The sequence below is a fragment of the Pseudophryne corroboree genome, chromosome 7 (assembly GCF_028390025.1).
Source record: "Pseudophryne corroboree isolate aPseCor3 chromosome 7, aPseCor3.hap2, whole genome shotgun sequence".
Classification (NCBI taxonomy): Eukaryota; Metazoa; Chordata; class Amphibia; order Anura; family Myobatrachidae; genus Pseudophryne; species Pseudophryne corroboree.
This window is the reverse complement of record NC_086450.1, coordinates 357,217,654-357,238,033: the sequence shown is the minus strand read 5'-3', so window position 1 is coordinate 357,238,033 and position 20,380 is coordinate 357,217,654. Positions and strand designations below refer to the sequence as shown.

Sequence of the window (20,380 nt, the reverse complement as noted above, 5' to 3'; positions counted from 1 at the left end):
AACGGCAACGTCTGAAATTGGTCATGACAATCCTGAATAGCACACTTCAGGTAAGCCTGATGCGGAGGATATATGGGGACGTGTAAGTAGGCAACCTTTATGTCGACCAACACCATGAAATCCCCTTCCTCCAGACTGGAGATCACTGCTCGGAGAGTTTTCATCTTGAATTTGAATTTTCTTAGGTAAAGATTGAGGGACTTTAGGTTCAGAATTGGTCTGACCGAGCCGTCCGGTTTCGGGACCACAAACAGGCTTGAATAAAAGCCTTCTCCCTGTTGTGACGGGGGAACCTTGACAATGACTTGATTCAGACACAACTTTTGTATTGCATCGCATACTACCTCCCTGTTCGGAAGCGAAGCTGGTAAGGCTGATTTGAAAAAACGTCGATGGGGAACGTCTTGAAACTCCAGTTTATACCCCTGGGATACTATTTCTAAAATCCATGGGTCTATGGCCGAACGAGCCCAGAATTGACTGAAGAGCTTAAGACGTGTCCCCACCGGTGCGGACTCCCGGAGAGGAGCCCCAGCGTCATGCGGTGGATTTGGCAGAAGTCGGGGAGGACTTCTGCTCCTGGGATCCTGCCACGGCCGGAGATCTTTTTCCTTTTCCTCTTTTTCTATTAGCAAGGAAGGAATAACCTCGGCCTTTTCTGTATTTATTTGGCCGAAAGGACTGCATCTGCAAGTGGTGAGCTTTCTTTTGTTGTGGAGGGACATAAGGCAAAAATGTCGACTTACCCAAGGTAGCTGTAGATACCAAATCAGCGAGACCTTCACCAAACAATACACCACCTTTATACGGTAGAGACTCCATAGCTTTCTTAGAGTCAGCATCAGCATTCCATTGATGAATCCACAATGCTCTCCTAGCTGAGACTGCCATGGCATTGGCCCTTAATCCCAAGAGGCCAATATCTCTCATCGCTTCCTTTAGGTAGGCTGCAGCGTCCCTGATATAACCCAGCGTTAAAAGGATGCTATCCCTATCTAGGGTATCTATATCAGATGACAAGTTATCTGCCCACTTTTCGATAGCACTACTCACCCACGCAGATGCAATAGTTGGTCTGAGTAGTGTACCTGTGGTGACGTAAATGGATTTTAACGTATTTTCCTGTCTACGATCCGCAGGATCATTAAGGGCTGCCGTGTCAGGAGACGGTAAAGCCACCTTTTTAGACAACCGTGAAAGAGCCTTGTCCACAATGGGAGGGGACTCCCACTTTTCTCTATCCCCAGAGGGGAACGGATACGCCATTTGAATCATTTTGGGAATCAGAAGCTTTTTGTCAGGATTTTCCCAATTTTTTTCAAAAAGGGTATTCAGTTCATGAGGGAATAAACATTACCTCAGGTTTCTTTCCCTTATACATACAGACCCTAGTATCAGGAACAGCAGGGTCCTCTGTGATATGCAACACGTCTTTTATTGCCACAATCATGTACTGAATGCTCTTTGACAATTTTGGGTCTAATCTGGTATCACTATAGTCGACACTGGAGTCAGTGTCCGTGTCGGTATCTGTGTCTGCCAACTGAGCAAACGAACATTTATGTGACCCCGAGGGGGTCTGGACCTGTGATAACACATCCTCCACAGATTTCTTCCATGCCTGGTTCTGAGACTCAGATTTATCTAATCTCTTATTAATGAGAGCCACATTAGCATTCAAAGTATTCAACACATTTACCCAATCAGGAGTCGGCGGTGCCGACAGGGTCACTCCCACAGCCGTTTCTGCCCTTAACACAGTCTCCTCCTGGGATGAGCACTCCGCCTCAGACATGCCGACACACGTGTACCGACACCCACAAACACACTGGGCAAATAGGGGACAGACCACACAGTAAAGCCTGTCAGTGAAACACAGAGGGAGTTTGCCAGCTCACAACCCAGCGCTTATCCCGGTTCTGAAACTTTAATATAATGCCTCAGACCCTGCAGCGCTTTTATAATAACTTATTTTAGCACCAAATTAACATTTTGAATAATCGATGGTCGATGGTCATCCCTAGTGTAAATACTAAATAGAGCATGTATGGGGTATGAATGAAGGGGAGGAGGGTTTACTGGGTATGTGTTAGGGCAGTGTATAATAGTGTGGGAACTAGAGGAAAAGGAGGGTTAATATAACAGAGGAGAGTGATTATAATTTAATTTAGTGTGAATTGAAAGGGAGTTAATTACGTGAAGATATATGTCATACTTGCCTACCTGACCCTCTCCATGAGGGAGAAAATGCTCTGTTTCTGGACTTTCCTGGTAATGTATGATTGCCATCGCCTGTGGTGAAACACCTTTCTTATCAATTAACTAGCTCACCACAGGCGATGGCAATCATACATTACCAGGAAAGTCCAGGAACAGAGCATTTTCTCCCTCATGAAGGGGGTTACCTGTGGAGGTTCTCTCTCTCTCGCTCCACACACATTTCATGTTTTATAGAAAATGCCTAATTTTGTAATACATTGCATTGTACTGCTTTACTTTTGAGCTCTACCCACAGCACTAGACTTGGCGTTAGGGCCTGAAGGAGTTAATGCAATCAGGAAGTGAGAGAGAGAGGATCTGCCTAAACTCATAGTGGAGGACATGGATTGGACAGTGTAGAGCACTGGGGGTGTGAGCGGTCACATGACGCTGAAGATGGCTGCAGCACAGTGGTGAGATTCTGCTTTCTGTGTATTTATGTGTTCCCATGAGTAAATTAGATAGATATCTGTGCTGCTGCGTTACTTTCTTGTGTATACATGAGTTTGTTTCATAGGGTACAAGGGTCAGACAGCAACAGAACCTTTGTATTATTTATTTGTATTTAGGTGTCAGTGAAATTCCTGTTGTAGTGACATGAGCAGTCACCTCTGTGGGCTGTGTACCACACAGTGCAGTTATAGAAGAATGAGGCAGTATTTGCAGAGTTAGGGGACTTTGCTAGGCAGTCAAGGAGTTTCCAGCAAGGAGGACTGAGGGATAGTGGTTTTGGAAAGGACGTACTGTATAGGGACTATGCTATTAGAAATAAATTAGCTCTGGAAAGCTGCGCATAAGCATAGTGCATAGCCGTTTGCTGAATCAGATGGGATGCATATGTTTTGTTGCTGATTGATATGTTGCTATACAGTATGGCAGCAGAATATATGTTGATAGGTTCATCACGTCAACTTGTAACCTGTTGACACTGCTAGAAATTTGATATTTAATCCTAATAATGTCAACATTTTTACGTGACATTTTCCAGGTGACGACATTTTAGCCATGTCGACAAAATAACATTTTTGCTATTATGAATGTCAACATAGGGGTGTATTCAATACCTGTCGGATCCTTTCCGATGGAAAGTATTTGACAGGTCAGTATTCATTTGGCCTCTCCCGACAAATGCATTCTTCAAGTAATGAGGCGGGCACGGGCGGAGAGATAAGCCAGGGATGCAGGCATTGTGACAGCATACACAGCGGGGGTACACTGCAGCACTCTGGAGCCCATATGAGGAGAAATGCTTGTTGCCGCCTGTGTCCCCGCTCTGAGAGGACATACACAGCAGCACCGAGAACACTGCCAGTCAGCTGGTACTTGGCTCCATACTTTGCACATGTGCGCTGTGCCTCTACAGCACTGACCTCGCCCCCTGCTGCCCCCCCCGGGGTCCTGGGAGATGCCGCCCCCTGGCTCAGCGTCATCATTGCCTGCATCACATCATCCAGCAGGGACACAGGAAGCCGCTTGTCACGGACCCACATGCTCGCCGTCACGCTCCCCCGTCTCATCTCCCTGTTTCCGACAATGTCAATCCGACTTTAAAAAAAGTCGGATTGACATTGCAGGACTCAGGGCCAAAACCTGTCGGATTTGGCCGCGGAACACGTGGATCCGCGGCTAATCTGACAATCCACGTGGTTAGCGACAAGTAGGCAGTTTCTGACAGGTATTGAATATACCCCATAGTGATGGTCAGTTTAGAGAATTCATATGGAGCCAGACACCGCACAGGATGCATCTTAAAGCATACGTGTCAGCCATAGCACTCACCCATGCCCTCAGTCATCCACAAGTGATACTGCTGTGTATATACATATCTGCAGTGTCTGACAGTAACATGAAGGGCCTACTGGGGGACAGCAATGGTAGGGGCCCATGTTTAGGGGTGTGGTCAGTCTCCTGAGCGGGTGTGGCCAGTCACCACATTGGTTTATCTAACCATTAGAGAGTGCATGGTATAGGCCCCTTGATAAATAAATAAAGTAAATACTGTTAGTACATTCATGATAATGTACCAAATTAATAACAGCACTGCTCCTGTAGAAAACATGTATAATGTATGATTTAAGTGCACAGTCTAAAACCTGATTCCTAAAGGAGAAGGTGGGCCCCCAGGTAATGGGGCCCACTGGGGGTTTCGCCTGTTCTTCCTGTGATCCAGTCAAACACTGCATAAATTGCACCTTCCCTCCCTGTTCCGTCTCTCCAAGACCCAAGTGTCAGATCTGCATACAGACATAGGTGTGAGTTTTATAGCAAGCAAATGGGTATACATCCATCTCAGCATGTGCCCCATAATGTTCTACCACTGGAGACATTGTCAAGTTTCCAAAGATATAGTATGTCTGGAATGAGGAGAGGCTGCGGAAGGTGAAGATAACACAGTCCCTGCACATATCCCACCAGCACTCATTCCTATAAGCCGTGTCATTGCCTGGGTGCTATTGCCTGGGTGATATGCGGACTATATCAGGAAACACTGCGGCACACGCAGGAGTCACCCATGTAATAACAAACTTTGGTAAAGGACACCTAAAGCTGGGTACACACTAGACGCTATCTTGAACGATTTGCTGATTTCCCACAGATCAGAATGACAAATCGCCCAGTGTGTATGCACCGTGCGCGCACCAACGGCGTTGTTTGTTGCATCGTTAGATTGAGCAGCATGTACGGCCAATCTGCCGATGTCATTGTTTCATCATTCATTACATCGTTCAGTGTGTACGTCAAGTACACGTCAGTGTATCAGTACATCTGCCGTTGTGTCAGCTGGGTGCACAGTGCACACATCATGTAATGTGTACCCAGCGTAGCTCCTTGTCAGCATTTTCATTTATTTCAGCACAACAGTGACAAGGAGTTAGGTATTCTTCACCAAAGTTTGTTGCTGCATGGATAAGTCCTGTGAGTGCTGCATTGTTTTCTGATGTATTATTGGGACATGCTGGGTTTAGCGCACGGCTCCCATGATGGTGCTCTGGATGCTTCCATAATATATACGTTATGATAAGAACTTACCGTTGATAACGGTATTTCTCCTAAATCCACAGGTTCCATAGGATAACATTGGGATATGATGAAGCGACAGCGGATTTGCACCATTTGGTCAAAGCTTTTTGGCCTCCCAGCATGCAACAGGCCTGTCCATGTATCCCCACCTCCTGGCTCAGGCAAATCAGTTGTAGTCCAAACTCAAGGCAGGAGCATCATAGATAACCCTAATCAAGCGATGAAGAACACACATAGACACCCTTCCGTACAAGAAGGAAGAGGTTAGTGAGTAAAAGGATCCTCAAATCAGGTGCGTCAGGGTGGGATCCCTGTGGATCCTGTGGACTTAGAAGAAATACCGTTATCAACGGTAAGTTCTTACCATAACATATATTTCTCTAACGTCCTAGTGGATGCTGGGGACTCCGTAAGGACCATGGGGAATAGACGGGCTCCGCAGGAGACATGGGCACTTTAAGAAAGAATTTAGATTCTGGTGTGCTCTGGCTCCTCCCTCTATGTCCCTCCTCCAGACCTCAGTTTGAATCTGTGCCCGGACGAGCTGGGTGCTTTTCAGTGAGCTCTCCTGAGCTTGCTGTGAGAAAGTATTTTGTTAGGTTTTTTATTTTCAGGGAGCTCTGCTGGTAACAGACTCCCTGCATCGTGGGACAGAGGGGAGAGAAGCAGCCCTACTCTCTGAAGCTAGGTCCTGCTTCTTAGGCTACTGGACACCATTAGCTCCAGAGGGATCGTACACAGGATCTCACCCTCGTCGTCCGATCCCAGAGCTGCGCCGCCGTCCCCCTCGCAGAGCCGGAAGACAGAAGCCGGGTGAGTATGAGAAGCAAGAAGACTTCTAAATCGGCGGCAGAAGACTCCGGTCTTCACTGAGGTAACGCACAGCACTGCAGCTGTGCTCCATTGCTCCCACACACCTCACATACTCCAGTCACTGTAAGGGTGCAGGACGCCAGGGGGGGCGCCCTGGGCAGCATTTGGACCTCTTTTTGGCAAAAGTGAACATATATACAGTTGGGCACTGTATACATGTATGAGCCCCCGCCAAAAAAATACATATTTAAGCGGGACAGAAGCCTGCCGTCGAGGGGGCGGGGCTTCTTCCTCAGCACTCACCAGCGCCATTTTTTCTCCACAGCTCCGCTGAGAGGAAGCTCCCCGGGCTCTCCCCTGCAGATACACGGTAGAAGAGGGTAAAAAGAGAGGGGGGGGGGGGGGGGCACATAATTAGGCGCAAAAATCAATATAACAGCAGCTACTGGGTTAACATTAAGTTACTGTGTTATTCCTGGGTTTATAGCACTGGGGTGTGTGCTGGCATACTCCCTCTCTGTGTCTCCAAAGGGCCTTGTGGGGGAAGTGTCTTCAAAAAGGGCATTCCCTGTGTGTGTGGTGTGTCGGAACGCTTGTGTCGACATGTTTGACGAGGAAGGCTATGTGGAAGCAGAGCGGGAGCAAATGAATGTGGTGTCTCCGCCGACGGCGCCGACACCTGATTGGATGGATATGTGGAAGGTTTTAAATGATAATGTTAATTCCTTGCATAAAAGGTTGGAAAAAGCTGAAGCCTCAGGACAGTCAGGGTCTCAGCCCGTGGCTGATCCTATGTCGCAGAGGCCGTCGGGGTCTCAGAAGCGCCCACTGTCCCAAATTGTTGACACAGATACCGACATGGATTCTGATTCCAGTGTCGATTACAGTGATGTAAAGTTACAGCCAAAATTGGCTAAATCCATCCGTTATATGATTATAGCAATTAAGGATGTGTTGCACATCACAGAGGAAACCCCAGTCCCTGACAAGAGGGTTCATATGTATGGGGAAAAGAGGCAGGTGGTGACCTTTCCCCCTTCACACGAGCTAAATGAGTTATGTGAAAAGGTTTGGGAATCTCCAGATAAAAAACTGCAGATTTCCAAACGGATTCTTATGGCGTATCCTTAACCGCCAACGGACAGGTTACGCTGGGAATCCTCCCCTAGGGTGGACAAAGCTTTAACACGCTTATCCAAGAAGGCAGCCCTGCCGTCACAGGATATGGCTACCCTCAAAGATGCTGCGGATAGAAAGTAGGAGGGTACCCTGAAGTCCATTTATACACATTCAGGTACCTTACTGAGGCCGGCGATCGCGTCGGCCTGGGTGTGTAGTGCTGTAGCAGCATGGACGGACACCCTGTCTGAGGAACTTGATACCTTAGACAAGGATACTATATTATTGACCCTGGGGCATATTAAATGCTGTCCTATATATGAGAGATGCTCAAAGAGACATTAGTCTACTGGGTTAGAAGGGTCCTGTGGACTCGGCAATGGACAGGTGATGCCGACTCAAAAAGGCACATGGAGGTTTTACCTTACAAGGGTGAGGAATTGTTTGGGGAGGGTCTTTCGGACTTTGTCTCCACAGCTACTGCTGGAAAGTCAAATTTTTTGCCATATGTTTCCTCACAGCCTAAGAAAGCACCGTATTACCAAATGCAGTCCTTTCGATCACAGAAAAGCAATTAAGTCCAAGGTGCTTCCTTTCTTGCCAGGGGCAGGGGCAGAGGAAAGAAGCTGCACAACACAGCTAGTTCCCAGGAACAGAAGTCCTCCCCGGCTTCCACAAAATCCACCGCATGACACTGGGGCTCCACAGGCGGAGCTAGGCCCGGTGGGGGCGCGTCTCCGAAATTTCAGCCACAAGTGGGTTCACTCCCAGTTGGATCCCTGGGCAATAGATATTGTGTCTCAGAGATACAAGCTGGAATTCGAAGAGATGCCCCCTCACGGATACCTCAAATCGGCCCTGCCAGCTTCCCCCCTCGAGAGGGAAATAGTGTTAACTGCAATTCACAAATTGTATCTTCAACAGGTGGTGGTCAAGGTTCCCCTCCTTCAACAAGGAAGGGGTTATTATTCGACCATGTTTGTAGTACCGAAACCGGACGGTTCGGTCAGACCCATATTGAATTTAAAATCCCTGAACATGTACCTGAAAAGGTTCCGGTTCAAGATGGAATCGCTGAGAGCGGTCATCGCAAGCCTGGAAGGGGGGGATTTTATGGTGTCTCTGGACATAAAGGATACATACCTTCATGTCCCCATTTATCCACCTCATCAGGCGTACCTTAGATTTGTGGTACAGGATTGTCATTACCAATTTCAGACGTTGCCGTTTGGTCTCTCCACGGCTCCGAGAATATTTACAAAGGTAATGGCGGAAATGATGGTACTCCTGCGGAAGCAAGGGGTCACAATTATCCCATACTTGGACGATCTCCTCATAAAAGCGAGGCCAAGAGAGCAGTTGCTGATCAGCGTAGCACGTTCTCTGGAAGTGTTACGGCAACACGGCTGGATTCTAAATATTCCAAAGTCGCAGTTGATTCCTACGACTCGTCTGCCTTTCCTGGGCATGATTCTGGACACAGACCAGAAAAGGGTTTATCTCCCGATAGAGAAAGCTCAGGAACTCATGACACTGGTCAGAAACCTATTAAAACCAAAACAGGTGTCAGTGCATCACTGCACTCGAGTCCTGGGAAAGATGGTGGCATCATACGAGGCCATTCCCTTCGGCAGGTTCCATGCGAGGACCTTTCAATGGGACTTACTGGACAAATGGTCCGGATCACATCTTCAGATGCATCGGTTAATCACCCTATCCCCCAGGGCCAGGGTGTCTCTCCTGTGGTGGCTGCGGTGGGCTCACCTTCTCGAGGGCCGCAGATTCGGCATTCAGGACTGGGTCCTGGTGACCACGGATGCAAGCCTCCGAGGATGGGGAGCAGTCACACAGGGAAGAGATTTCCAAGGTCTGTGGTCAAGTCAGGAGACTTGCCTTCACATTAACATCCTGGAACTAAGGGCCATATACAACGCCCTACGTCAAGCGGAGACCCTGCTTCGCGACCAACCGGTTCTGATTCAGTCAGACAACATCACCGCTGTGGCTCATGTAAACCGACAAGGCGGCACAAGGAGCAGGGTGGCAATGGCGGAAGCCACCAGAGTTCTTCGCTGGGCGGAGAATCACGTAAGCGCACTGTCAGCAGTGTTCATCCCGGGAGTGGACAACTGGGAAGAAGACTTCCTCAGCAGGCACGACCTCCACCCGGGAGAGTGGGGACTTCATCAAGAAGTCTTCACGCAGATTGCAAGTCGGTGGGAACTGCCACAGGTGGACATGATGGCATCCCGCCTCAACAAAAAGCTACAGAGGTATTGCGCCAGGTCAAGAGACCCTCAGGCGATAGCTGTGGACGCACTGGTGACACCGTGGGTGTTCCAGTCGGTCTATGTATTTCCTCCTCTTCCTCTCATACCCAAGGTGCTGAGAATTATAAGAAAAAGAGGAGTGAGAACAATACTCATTGTTCCGGATTGGCCAAGAAGGACTTGGTATCCAGGTCTGCAAGAAATGCTCACAGAGGAACCGTGGCCTCTTCCTCTAAGACAGGACTTGTTGCAACAGGGGCCCTGTCTGTTCCAAGACTTACCGCGGCTGCGTTTGACGGCATGGCGGTTGAACGCCGGATCCTAGCAGAGAAAGGCATTCCGGATGACGTTATTCCTACGCTGATAATGGCTAGGAAGGACGTGACAGCTCAACATTATCACCGTATATGGCGAAAATATGTTGCTTGGTGTGAGGCCAGGAATGCCCCTACGGATGAATTCCAGCTGGGCCGTTTCCTTCACTTCCTACAGTCAGGAGTGACTTTGGGCCTAAAATTGGGTTCCATTAAGGTCCAGATTTCGGCCCTATCCATTTTCTTTCAAAAAGAGCTGGCTTCTCTACCTGAAGTTCAGACGTTTGTAAAGGGACTGCTGCATATTAAGCCTCCTTTTGTGCCTCCAGTGGCACCTTGGGATCTTAACGTGGTGTTGAGTTTCCTGAAATCCCACTGGTTTGAACCACTCAAAACGGTGGAATTGAAATATCTCACGTAGAAGGTGGTCATGCTACTAGCCTTGGCTTCGGCTAGGCGTGTGTCAGAATTGGCGGCTTTGTCACATAAAAGCCCCTATCTGGTTTTCCATGCGGATAGAGCAGAATTGCGGACCCGTCCATAATTCCTGCCGAAAGTGGTTTCATCTTTTCATATAAACCAACCTATTGTGGTGCCTGTGGCTACTACTGACTTGGAGGATTCTGAGTTGCTTGATGTGGTCAGGGCTTTGAAGGTTTATGTAGCCAGAATGGCTAGGGTCAGGAAAACAAGTTTTTGTTTATCCTGTATGCTTCCAACAAGCTTGGTGCTCCTGCTTCAAAGCAAACTATTGCTCGCTGGATCTGTAACACGATTCAGCAGGCTCATTCTGCGGCTGGATTGCCGCTGCCAAAATCAGTTAAAGCCCATTCCACTAGGAAGGTGGGCTCTTCTTGGGCGGCTGCCCGAGGGGTCTCGGCATTACAGCTGTGCCGAGCGGCTACTTGGTTAGGTTCAAACACTTTTGCAAAGTTCTAAAAGTTTGATACCCTGGCTGAGGAGGACCTTGTGTTTGCTTATTCGGTGCTGCAGAGTCATCCGCGCACTCCCGCCCGTTTGGGAGCTTTGGTATAATCCCCATGGTCCTTACGGAGTCCCCAGCATCCACTAGGACGTTAGAGAAAATAAGATTTTACTTACCGGTAAATCTATTTCTCGTAGTCCGTAGTGGATGCTGGGCGCCCGTCCCAAGTGCGGACTTCTTCTGCAATACTTGTATAAAGTTATTGCTGCAATAAGGGTTATGTTATAGTTGCATCAGGGTTGTACTGATGCTCTGTTGTTGTTCATACTGTTGACTGGGTACGTTTATCACAAGTTATACGGTGTGGCTGGTATGTATCTTGCCCTGGATTACCAAAATCCTTTCCTTGTACTGTCAGCTCTTCCGGGCACAGTTTCTCTAACTGAGGTCTGGAGGAGGGACGTAGAGGGAGGAGCCAGAGCACACCAGAATACAAATTCTTTCTTAAAGTGCCCATGTCTCCTGCGGAGCCTGTCTATTCCCCATGGTCCTTACGGAGTCCCCAGCATCCACTACGGACTCCGAGAAATAGATTTACCGGTAAGTAAAATCTTATTTTCTCCGACAGGGTCCACAGGTTATCCATAGGAGAACATTGGGATTTCCCAAAGCAATTTAGTGGTGGGGACGCTACTGATTGGACAGGAGCGTCATGAGAGGCAAAGGTGTCCATGGCATAATGTCTAATGAATGTGTTAATGGAAGACCATGTGGCGCCTTACATATATGTTTTGCTGGAGCACCACGTTATGTTGCCCATGAAGGACCTACCTTACGAGTAGAGTGAGCAGAGATATTAGCTGGAACAGAGATCAGCTTGAGAATATGCTTCTGAAATCGTCATCCGAAGCCACCTTGCCAGTGTCTGCTTATCAGCAGGCCATCCTCTCTTGTGAAATCTGTAGAGAATGAAGAGAGAATCTGTCTTTCTGATGGCACTGGTACGATCCACGTAGAACCTTAAGGCACGGACCACGTCCAGCATTGCATCTCCCGCAGAAAAGCCCGGTATCTGGAAAGCCGGGACTACAATTTCTTTGTTAAGGTGGAATTTAGACACCGCCTTGGGAAGATACCCAGATCTAGCTCTGAGAACTGCTTTCTCTGGATAAAAAAATCAGAAATGGGGAACGACATGACAATACCCGTAAATTTGACACTCTTCTAGCTGACGCCATGGCCAGTAGAAAGAGAACTTTAGCTGTCAACCATTTAAGATCCACTTTATTAAGTGGTTCAAATGGGGCAACTTGAAGGGTCTTTAGCACTAAATTTAAGTCCCAAGGCACTGTAGGAGGAACAAAAGGAGGTTGAATGCGTAGCATTCTCTGAAAAAAAAGTACACACATCCTGTAAGTTGGCAATTTTTCTTTTGGAACCATACAGTCAATGCTGACACTTGCACTCTCAAGGAATCCACCTTCAAACCTTTATCCATTCCTGCCTGCGGGAATGCTAAGACCCTGGAAACTCTGTAAGACCTAGGGTCCATTTTCCGTTCACTGCACCAATGAATATAGGCTTCCATATTCTGTAATAAATGCGAGCTGAGGAAGGTTTCCTTGCTCTGAGCATTGTTTGAATTACCTGTTGTGAGAATCCTCTTGGCTTCAGGATAGAGGTTTCAAGAGCCACGCCGTCAAAGACAGTCGATCCAGATGTCTGTGATAACAAGGACCCTGCATCAGTAGATCTGGACATTGAGGGAGCAGGAGTGGGGCATCCATCGACATTCTCTGCAGATCTGGGTACCAATGCCTTCTGGGCCAAGCCGGAGCTATTAGTATCATGGCACCCTTTCCTTGCTTTATCTTTCTCCCCACACTGGGTAATAGGGTGATTGGAGGAAACACATAAGCCAGGTTAAAGTCCCATCTCACTGACTGGGCATCCACAAAGATCGCTCTGGGGTCCTTTGTTCTTGACCCATATGCGAGAACTTTGTTGTTCTGATGGAACGCCATGAGATCTATCTCTGGCAACCCCCACTTGACTACTAGAGTCTGGAAGACCTCCGGGTGTAGAGCCCATTCGCTTGCCTGAATGGCGTGTCGACTGAGAAAATCCGCTTCCCAGTTTAGGACTTCCGGAACGAACACTGCGGACAAGGCTGGATGATGAAGTTCTGCCCACTTTAGTATGTGATTTAACTCCTTCATCGCTTTTCAGCTGCGAGTTCCTCCCTGATGGTCGAGGTACGCTACTGCCGTCGCATTGACCGAGCGGATCTGAACTGGTTTTCCCTGAAGAATGTCCTTTGACTGAATCAGTGCCATGTATATGGCCTGATGTTCCAATATATTTATTGGCAGGCAGCCTTCTTCCTTGGTCCATTTCCCCTGGAAACACAACCTTCCTGACACTGCTCCCCAGCCCTGGAGACTGGCATCTGTTGTCAGAATTTCCCAATCTGATATCCAAAAGGGTCTCCCCTTGTCGAGATGGGATGTCTGTAGCCACCAGGCTAATCTCCTTTTTACTTCTATCGTAAGAACCATAGTCTGCGTTTTTATCATCTGATGCAACCCATTTCATTTGGCAAGAATCAGTTGCTGCAGAGGCCTCGGGTGGGAATGGGGAAACTCCACCGTGTCGAATGTTGACACCATCAATCACATCACACGCTTTGCTACGTGAATGGATACCTTTTATCTGTGTAGCAAGTCCTGAATTCTTGACTGTACCTTCGATATCTTGCTCAGAGGTAAAATTACTCTCCGAAGACTTGAATCCAGTACAGCCCCCAAGTGAGTCATCCACTATGACTGTACCAGAGACTGTTTTGACCAATTTATGAGCCACCCGTGCCTTTGCAAACACGTTATTGTCTGTTGCAGATGACGTAGAAATTCCTGCAACTGTGCCAGGATTAAAAGATCGTCGAGGTGTGGAAAAATTGTTATCCCCTGCTGGCGGAAATAAGCTGCCATTACCACCATAATCTTGGTAAATACTCTGGAGGCTGTTGCTAACCCGAAAGGTAGGGCCTGGAACTGAAAATGCTGTTGGAGGATAGCAAACCTGAGAAAGCACTGATGAAACAGTGCTATAGGAACATGTAGGTAAGCATCCTGTATATCCAGGGATACCATATAATCCTCTGGCTCCATTGCCAAAATTATGGAACGGAAAGTTTTCATATGAAACCGTGGTACCCAAATGTACTTGTTCAACACTTTGAGATTGAGAATGGGCCGAAATGACCGATTTGGTTTCTGAACTATAAACAGGTTAGAGTAAAAACCCTGTCCTCGTTGTGCAGGAGGAACTGGAATGACTACTCCTGACTGAAGCAATTTCTGAACTGCCTCTTGCAAATCCTTGTCCTTCGTCTCTACCCGAGACGGGCTGGTACAAAAAAACCTCAGAGGAGGGTGCTTCTTGAAGGCAAAAGCATAACCTATAGATACTGCTTTCTGCACCCAGGCATCTGTTCTGTTGTAGACTGCTGCCAGATCTGTGCAAACTGAAGAAGTCGGACCCCCACCCTGGGATCCCCCAGGTGGAGGCCCGCACCATCAGGCTGATGGCTTATTATCTGTTTTACCACCCGATCCTCTGGTAGCCCTATGCTTTTTAGTCTTACCAGACTTGTTGTATTGGGACTGCCTGCCATCACTTTAACCTGTAGCTTTTCCTTGAGATCGAAAGAGCCGAAAAGTTGGAACTTTAGGTTTGAAATTGTATGCGGAAGGAAACTTTACCTTCTTGGAGTCTGCTTCTGACTCCAAAATATGTCAATTCTTTACCAAAAAGAATATCTCCAGAAAAAAAGATTCCAAAACCTTCTTAAATTGTGAATCGGCTTTCCACGTACGTAGCCAAACTGCTCTGCGAGCAGCGATTGTTGAAGCTGATGCCCTGGAGGCAATAGTACCCATATCCAATGCTGCTTCTTTCAAAAACATTGCAGCCTGTTTTATGGCCCTCATTCCGAGTTGATCGCACTAAGCAACTTTTTGCTGTTGGTGCGATCAACTAATCTCCGCCTATGGGGGAGTGTATTTTAGCATAGCAGGGCTGCGTTTGCTTGTGCAGCCCTGCTATGCTAAAAAAGTTTCACTCAAAACAAGACCAGCCCTGGACATACTTACCCTATGCGACGGATCCAGCGATGATGGGACCTGCTTTGACGTCACACCTCCGCCCTCCGTTTGCCTGGACACGCCTGCGTTTTACTCACCACTCCCAGAAAACAGCAGCAAACGGTAAGTTTACGCCCCGGAACGCCCTCTTGCTGTCCATCTTCTTGTGGTCGCCTCTGTTGCCCGGGCAACGACGTGCGCACATGCGCATTCCAGACCCATTTCGCACCGCAGCAAAGAACCACTACGTGCGAACGGGTCGGAATGACTTCCTATATGTGCTATATGGGATTTTGGCTCTCTAGATGCTATTGAAAAATCCCCCTCCAATGCATCAACCCATGCAGCCACTGGCTTTGCCATCCAAGCTGAAGCCATAGCTGGCCGTATGACTGCCCCAGACAGGGAAAAAATGTCTTTTAAAAAAACCATCCACTCTCCTATCCGTGACATCATTTTAAGATGTTGAAGGCAAAGGTAATTTAGATTTTCGCAATAATCGAATCACATGCCTCCCTTTTTAAACAATCCCCAGCTGGAAGAGGATAATTGGAATTCCATTTCTTAGGAATTCTAAACTTCTTATTGGGCGTAGCGCAAGCCTCTTCCATGATTTCCGTCAGCTGATCTGACCCTGGAAACTCGGGGGGTAATTCCAAGTTGATCGCAGCAGGAAAATTTGTAGCAGTTGGGCAAAACCATGTGCACTGCAGGGGAGGCAGATATAACATGTGCAGAGAGAGTTAGATTTGGGTGTGGTGAGTTCAATCTAAATTGCAGTGTAAAAATAAAGCAGCTAGTATTTACCCTGCACAGAAACAAAATAACCCACCCAAATCTAACTCTCTCTGCACATGTTATATCTGCCTCCCCTGCAGTGCACATGGTTTTGCCCAACTGCTAAAAAATTTCCTGCTGCGATCAACTTGGAATTACCCCCAGTCTTAACTGTTTTGGGACATTTAAACTCAAGTGCCTTGGTTTTTAACACAGGCTCTGCTGAATCCTCTTAGGAAAGAATGACTTTCATTGTTTTAATTAACTCGGCTACATCCACTGAGCTGAGACCTTCCTCCTCCTCCTCCTCCTTCTCTTTGTATGCCGAAGCAGAGTTTATTGAGCTTTCATCCTCTGATGAATCCTCATCTGAAACATGTGTAGCCTGTGAGGATGAAGATTTAATTACCACTGGCTTATCAGCCTGTTTATTTTGAGAGGCTGCTGCTGGAAGTGATAAACCGCAGGTGGGAAGCTGCATGTAAGGGTTATCGTGTAACCTATCCCTGGTACAGGAGTTGGAGGAATTATCCATTCAGCTATGTTGGATAATGTCTGTGCAAACATAGCCCAAGGTGGATCAACCTGCACCTGAATCTGCCTTGTATTTTTCAAGAGACCCTGGTGAAAGCTTAAACAATTTGCACACAAACCATCCTGAACCAGATCCTGAGAGGTTAACACAGCTTTGCAAGACAAACATGATATGAGTGTTGGTGTTGCTGTGAATGTACCTTCCACACCTTTGCCGCTCTTAGACATGATAAATAATCAACACTTCCACAGTGTACTACAGTTTGTGACTGTAATCACTTTAAGCTTTTTAAAGTGACCTACAATCCGACCCTACCCATGCACCAGCATTGAGGATCGGAATAGAAGAAAACTGACAGAATATATAGTAAAGTCAGCAATCGCACTAGCAGTCAGTCACATGTTATACATAATAAGCAGTATGAGCACATAATCAACTACAACTACATTCAAGTATGTAGCAGAACATATTACTGAATAATATTTAAACAGATCTAACGTATTCAGGCGCATAGCGAAAGAAACCGAAATAGTATACAGACTCATATGCAATAGGCACTTATCTTACTATTCATACTCAAAAAGGTAGATAGAGACATAGTGCTGTGTTACCCGTACTCAGTAGAGTGGGATACAGGGAGACTCGCCTCGCTTCCAGGACCGATCAATACGTTAGCGAACGCTGAGTGGATCCAGAAGCTACTAGTGTACTCTGCCGCTCCATGAATCTATAGTGAACACAGACGCACCCGTCACACAGCTGCCTATGCTGTGTCTGGGTCCCCTTCGTGTACAGCTTCTGAGACGGAAGCGGAAAACAGTTCATGGTGGGAGACTCGGAGGAAAGTGGTCATGAACTGGGGGGAGGGACAACCAGGAGAGTGTCTGACTCCCCACTGCTGACATCAACCCTGGGGATCGCGGCCTCATACTATTCCTGGAGCCTCTGATCCCTAAGGCCTAGCGCTGGTGCACCCGAGGCGTCAGCGACTGTTTGGTAATCTCCTCCCAAAACAGTGCGGTTGTGTCCGTATTCCCCCTCTAAGCGGAACCGATGCCTTACCTTCTCCCCGTGCTCCGGCCACAGCCTGGTAACGTCTGCTGGATCTGCTAGTATATCCGACAGACGCCCGCCGAAACGGCACTGTACTCGTGGGTAAGAGTTGTTGGAGCGACTTTTTCTAAGGTATAAAAATAAAATAAGAAAGCTTAGGGCTGCTAAAAACCAGCAGCCCTCTGACCATGGTCCGGCTCCTGCCGCACCAAACAAAAAACTTATTTGCCTGAGCCAGGAGGTGGGGTTATATGGATGGGCCCGTTGCATGCTGGGAGGCCAAAAAGCTTTGACCGATTGGTGCAAATCCGCTGTCGCTTCATCATATTCCAATGTTATCCTGTGAATAACCTGTGGATCCTGCCGGAGAAATGTATCTTTCCATAATATGTAACATATCCCTGTTAAGGGGGTTTAACTGGATTTAAATGCTCTCTCTATTACACAAGTGATTGAGCTGTAAATCATTTTTGTCAAGTAGAAATCACCATCAGCACCAACCTACCTGAGAGCTCAAACAGAAGCTGTCTGTATCTGCATAAACAGGGTTGAATATGATTTGCTGGCATTCGAGATGCCGGTGGTCAGAATACTGACCGCGGCATGCCGTTGATTAGATCCCCGACAGGGGAAGGTAGGTAAACTTACCCGCCCCACCCCCCCCTCCCCGGCTCCCTAGCCCTAACCCTTCCTTTTTGTTGCCTAAACCTAGCCCTAATCCTTCCCAGTGGCGCCTAAAGCTAACCCCCCCCCCCCCCCCCCCCCCCTTCCCACAACCAAAATCTAACCCTCCCTGGGATGTGCCTAAACCTAATGCCCCCTTCCTGCAGCCTAAACCTAATCCACCTGGGGCGCAATCTTACCCAAACCGTCCCCCTGAAGCTTAAACCTAACCTCCCCCCTCCCCTCCCAGCTTACCTCTCCGGTGCGTTGGTGTCTGGACTTTCAGGATACTGGCTGTCGGGATTTGGGCGTCCGGGCTGGAGAACCTATTCGGGATGCCGGTGTCGGCATTCCAAATAGTGACGGTATTCTGACTGCCGGAATAGAGTCCGGATCCCTGCCTAAACATGATACTCACACTGACAGTTTGAATTAATTCAGTCCATTTGCCGCAGTGCAACGAAATGTTCATGAGAACCAGCAATAAGACTTTATTATTATTATTATTATTATTATTATTATTATTATCCTTTATTTATATGGCGCCACAAGGGTTCCGCAGCGCCCAATTACAGAATACATAAACAAATAATCAAACAGGAAAACAGCAACTTACAGTTGATGACAGTATAGGACAAGTACAGGGTAAATAAACATAGTTACATCAGCAGATGACACTGGAATAAGTATCAGGTGGCAGAAGACTGCTGGATGTGGTGCAGTTGAAGATTATTAAAGTAAGAAAGGATAAGCACATGAGGGAAGAGAGCCCTGCTCGTGTGAGCTTACATTCTAAAGGGGAGGGGTAGACTGACAGGGGTGACACAGATGGGGTACATAGAGAGCGTAGAACAGAGGGTTAGGATGAGATTTGTCTGGGTTTTGTGCAGAAGTGGGTCTTGAGAGATCTTTTGAAGTTTTGTAGAGAGGTGGAGAGTCTGAGGGGGAGAGGTAGGGAATTCCAAAGAAGTGGTGCAGCACGTGAAAAATCTTGGAGGTAGGAGTGGGAGGAAGTAATCCGTAGGCAGGAGAGTCGGCGTGCATTAGCAGAGCGAAGAGGACGGGTGGGAGTGTAAAGGGAGATAAGGTCAGAGATGTAGATGGGAGAGGAGTGGGTGAGGTCTTTGTAAGCGAGTGTGAGAAGCTTGAAATGGATTCTGAAAGGGAAGGGGAGCCAGTGAAGGTCTAGTAAGAGAGGAGAGGTGGCGTAGTGCGTTTGGTGAGGAAGATGAGCCGGGCAGCAGCATTGAGGATAGATTGGAGTGGAGAGAGGTATTTGTCAGGAATGCCAGTCAGGAGCAGATTACAGTAGTCCAGTCTGGAGATGACCAGTGAGTGGATAAGAGTCTTAGTAGCATCCTGGGTCAGAAAGGGTCTGATCTTGGAAATATTTTTTAGATGAAAATGGCAGGTTTGTGAGAGGTGCTGAATGTGTGGTTTGATGGAGAGGGAGGAGTCAAGGATTACTCCAAGACGGCGCACTTGGGGGCTAGAGGAGAAAGTAGTGCCATCAATAGATAATGAGATTGTAGGAGGTGAGGTTATGCGGGAGGGAGGAAAGATGATCAGCTCGGTCTTAGACATGTTAAGTCTAAGAAAGCGCTGGGACATCCAGGAAGAGGTAGCAGAGAGACAGTTGGAGATACGAGTGAGGAGAGCAGGGGAGAGGTCTGGAGAGGAAAGATAGATTTTGGTGTCATCAGCATAGAGATGATATTGGAAACCAAAAGAACTAATGAGCTTACCTAGTGAGGACGTATAGAGAGAGAAGAGAAGAGGACCAAGGACAGAACCTTGGGGTACCCCTACAGTTAGTGGAAGTGAGGGGGAGGTGGAGTCATGAGAGGAGACAGAGAAAGAACGGTCAGAAAGGTAGGAGGACAGCCAAGAGAGGGCAGTGTCACGCAGTCCAATGGAGTGAAGAATTTGCAGTAGGAGAGGATGGTCCACAGTGTCAAAAGCAGCAGAGAGATCAAGTAGAATAAGTATAGAGTAGTGTCCCTTAGATTTAGCAGCATGGAGGTCATTGCATACTTTTGTAAGGGCAGTTTCAGTGGAGTGGAGAGGACGGAAGCCAGACTGGAATGGGTCAAGCAGTGAGTGTGAGGAAAGAAAGGAAGTAAGGCGGTTGTAGACAATACGCTCAAGGAGTTTGGAGGCAAAAGGGAGGAGAGAGATGGGTCGGTAGTTGGAGAGAGTGTTTGGATCAAGGGTAGGTTTTTTAAGAATAGGAGAGATGAGTGCATGCTTGAAGGCAGAGGGGACAGTGCCTGATGAGAGGGACAGATTGAGAAGGTGGGAAAGATGGGAACAAGCAGAAGGAGAGAGGTAGCGGAGGAGGCGGGAGGGGATAGGGTCAAGTGGGAAGGTGGTGAGGGGACAGGAACGAATGAGGGCCATGACTTCCTCTCCAGATGCATGGGAGAAAGATGTCAGAGTATGTGCGAGGGATGGGGAGGGTTGGTAAGGGATGGGAGAAAGCTGGT

At 47.7% G+C, this 20,380-nt stretch overlaps 1 protein-coding gene across 1 annotated transcript in view; it reads left to right on the top strand.

The window, feature by feature from the left end:
- Window positions 1-2,477: 2,477 nt before the first annotated feature.
- VPS35L (VPS35 endosomal protein sorting factor like) overlaps window positions 2,478-20,380 on the top strand; it is a 154,104-nt gene continuing 136,201 nt past the window's right edge. The window contains exon 1 of the mRNA XM_063934448.1: window positions 2,478-2,672. Coding sequence (XP_063790518.1) covers window positions 2,644-2,672 — 29 coding nt within the window. The 5' untranslated portion in view covers window positions 2,478-2,643. The remainder of the gene's footprint in view (window positions 2,673-20,380) is intronic.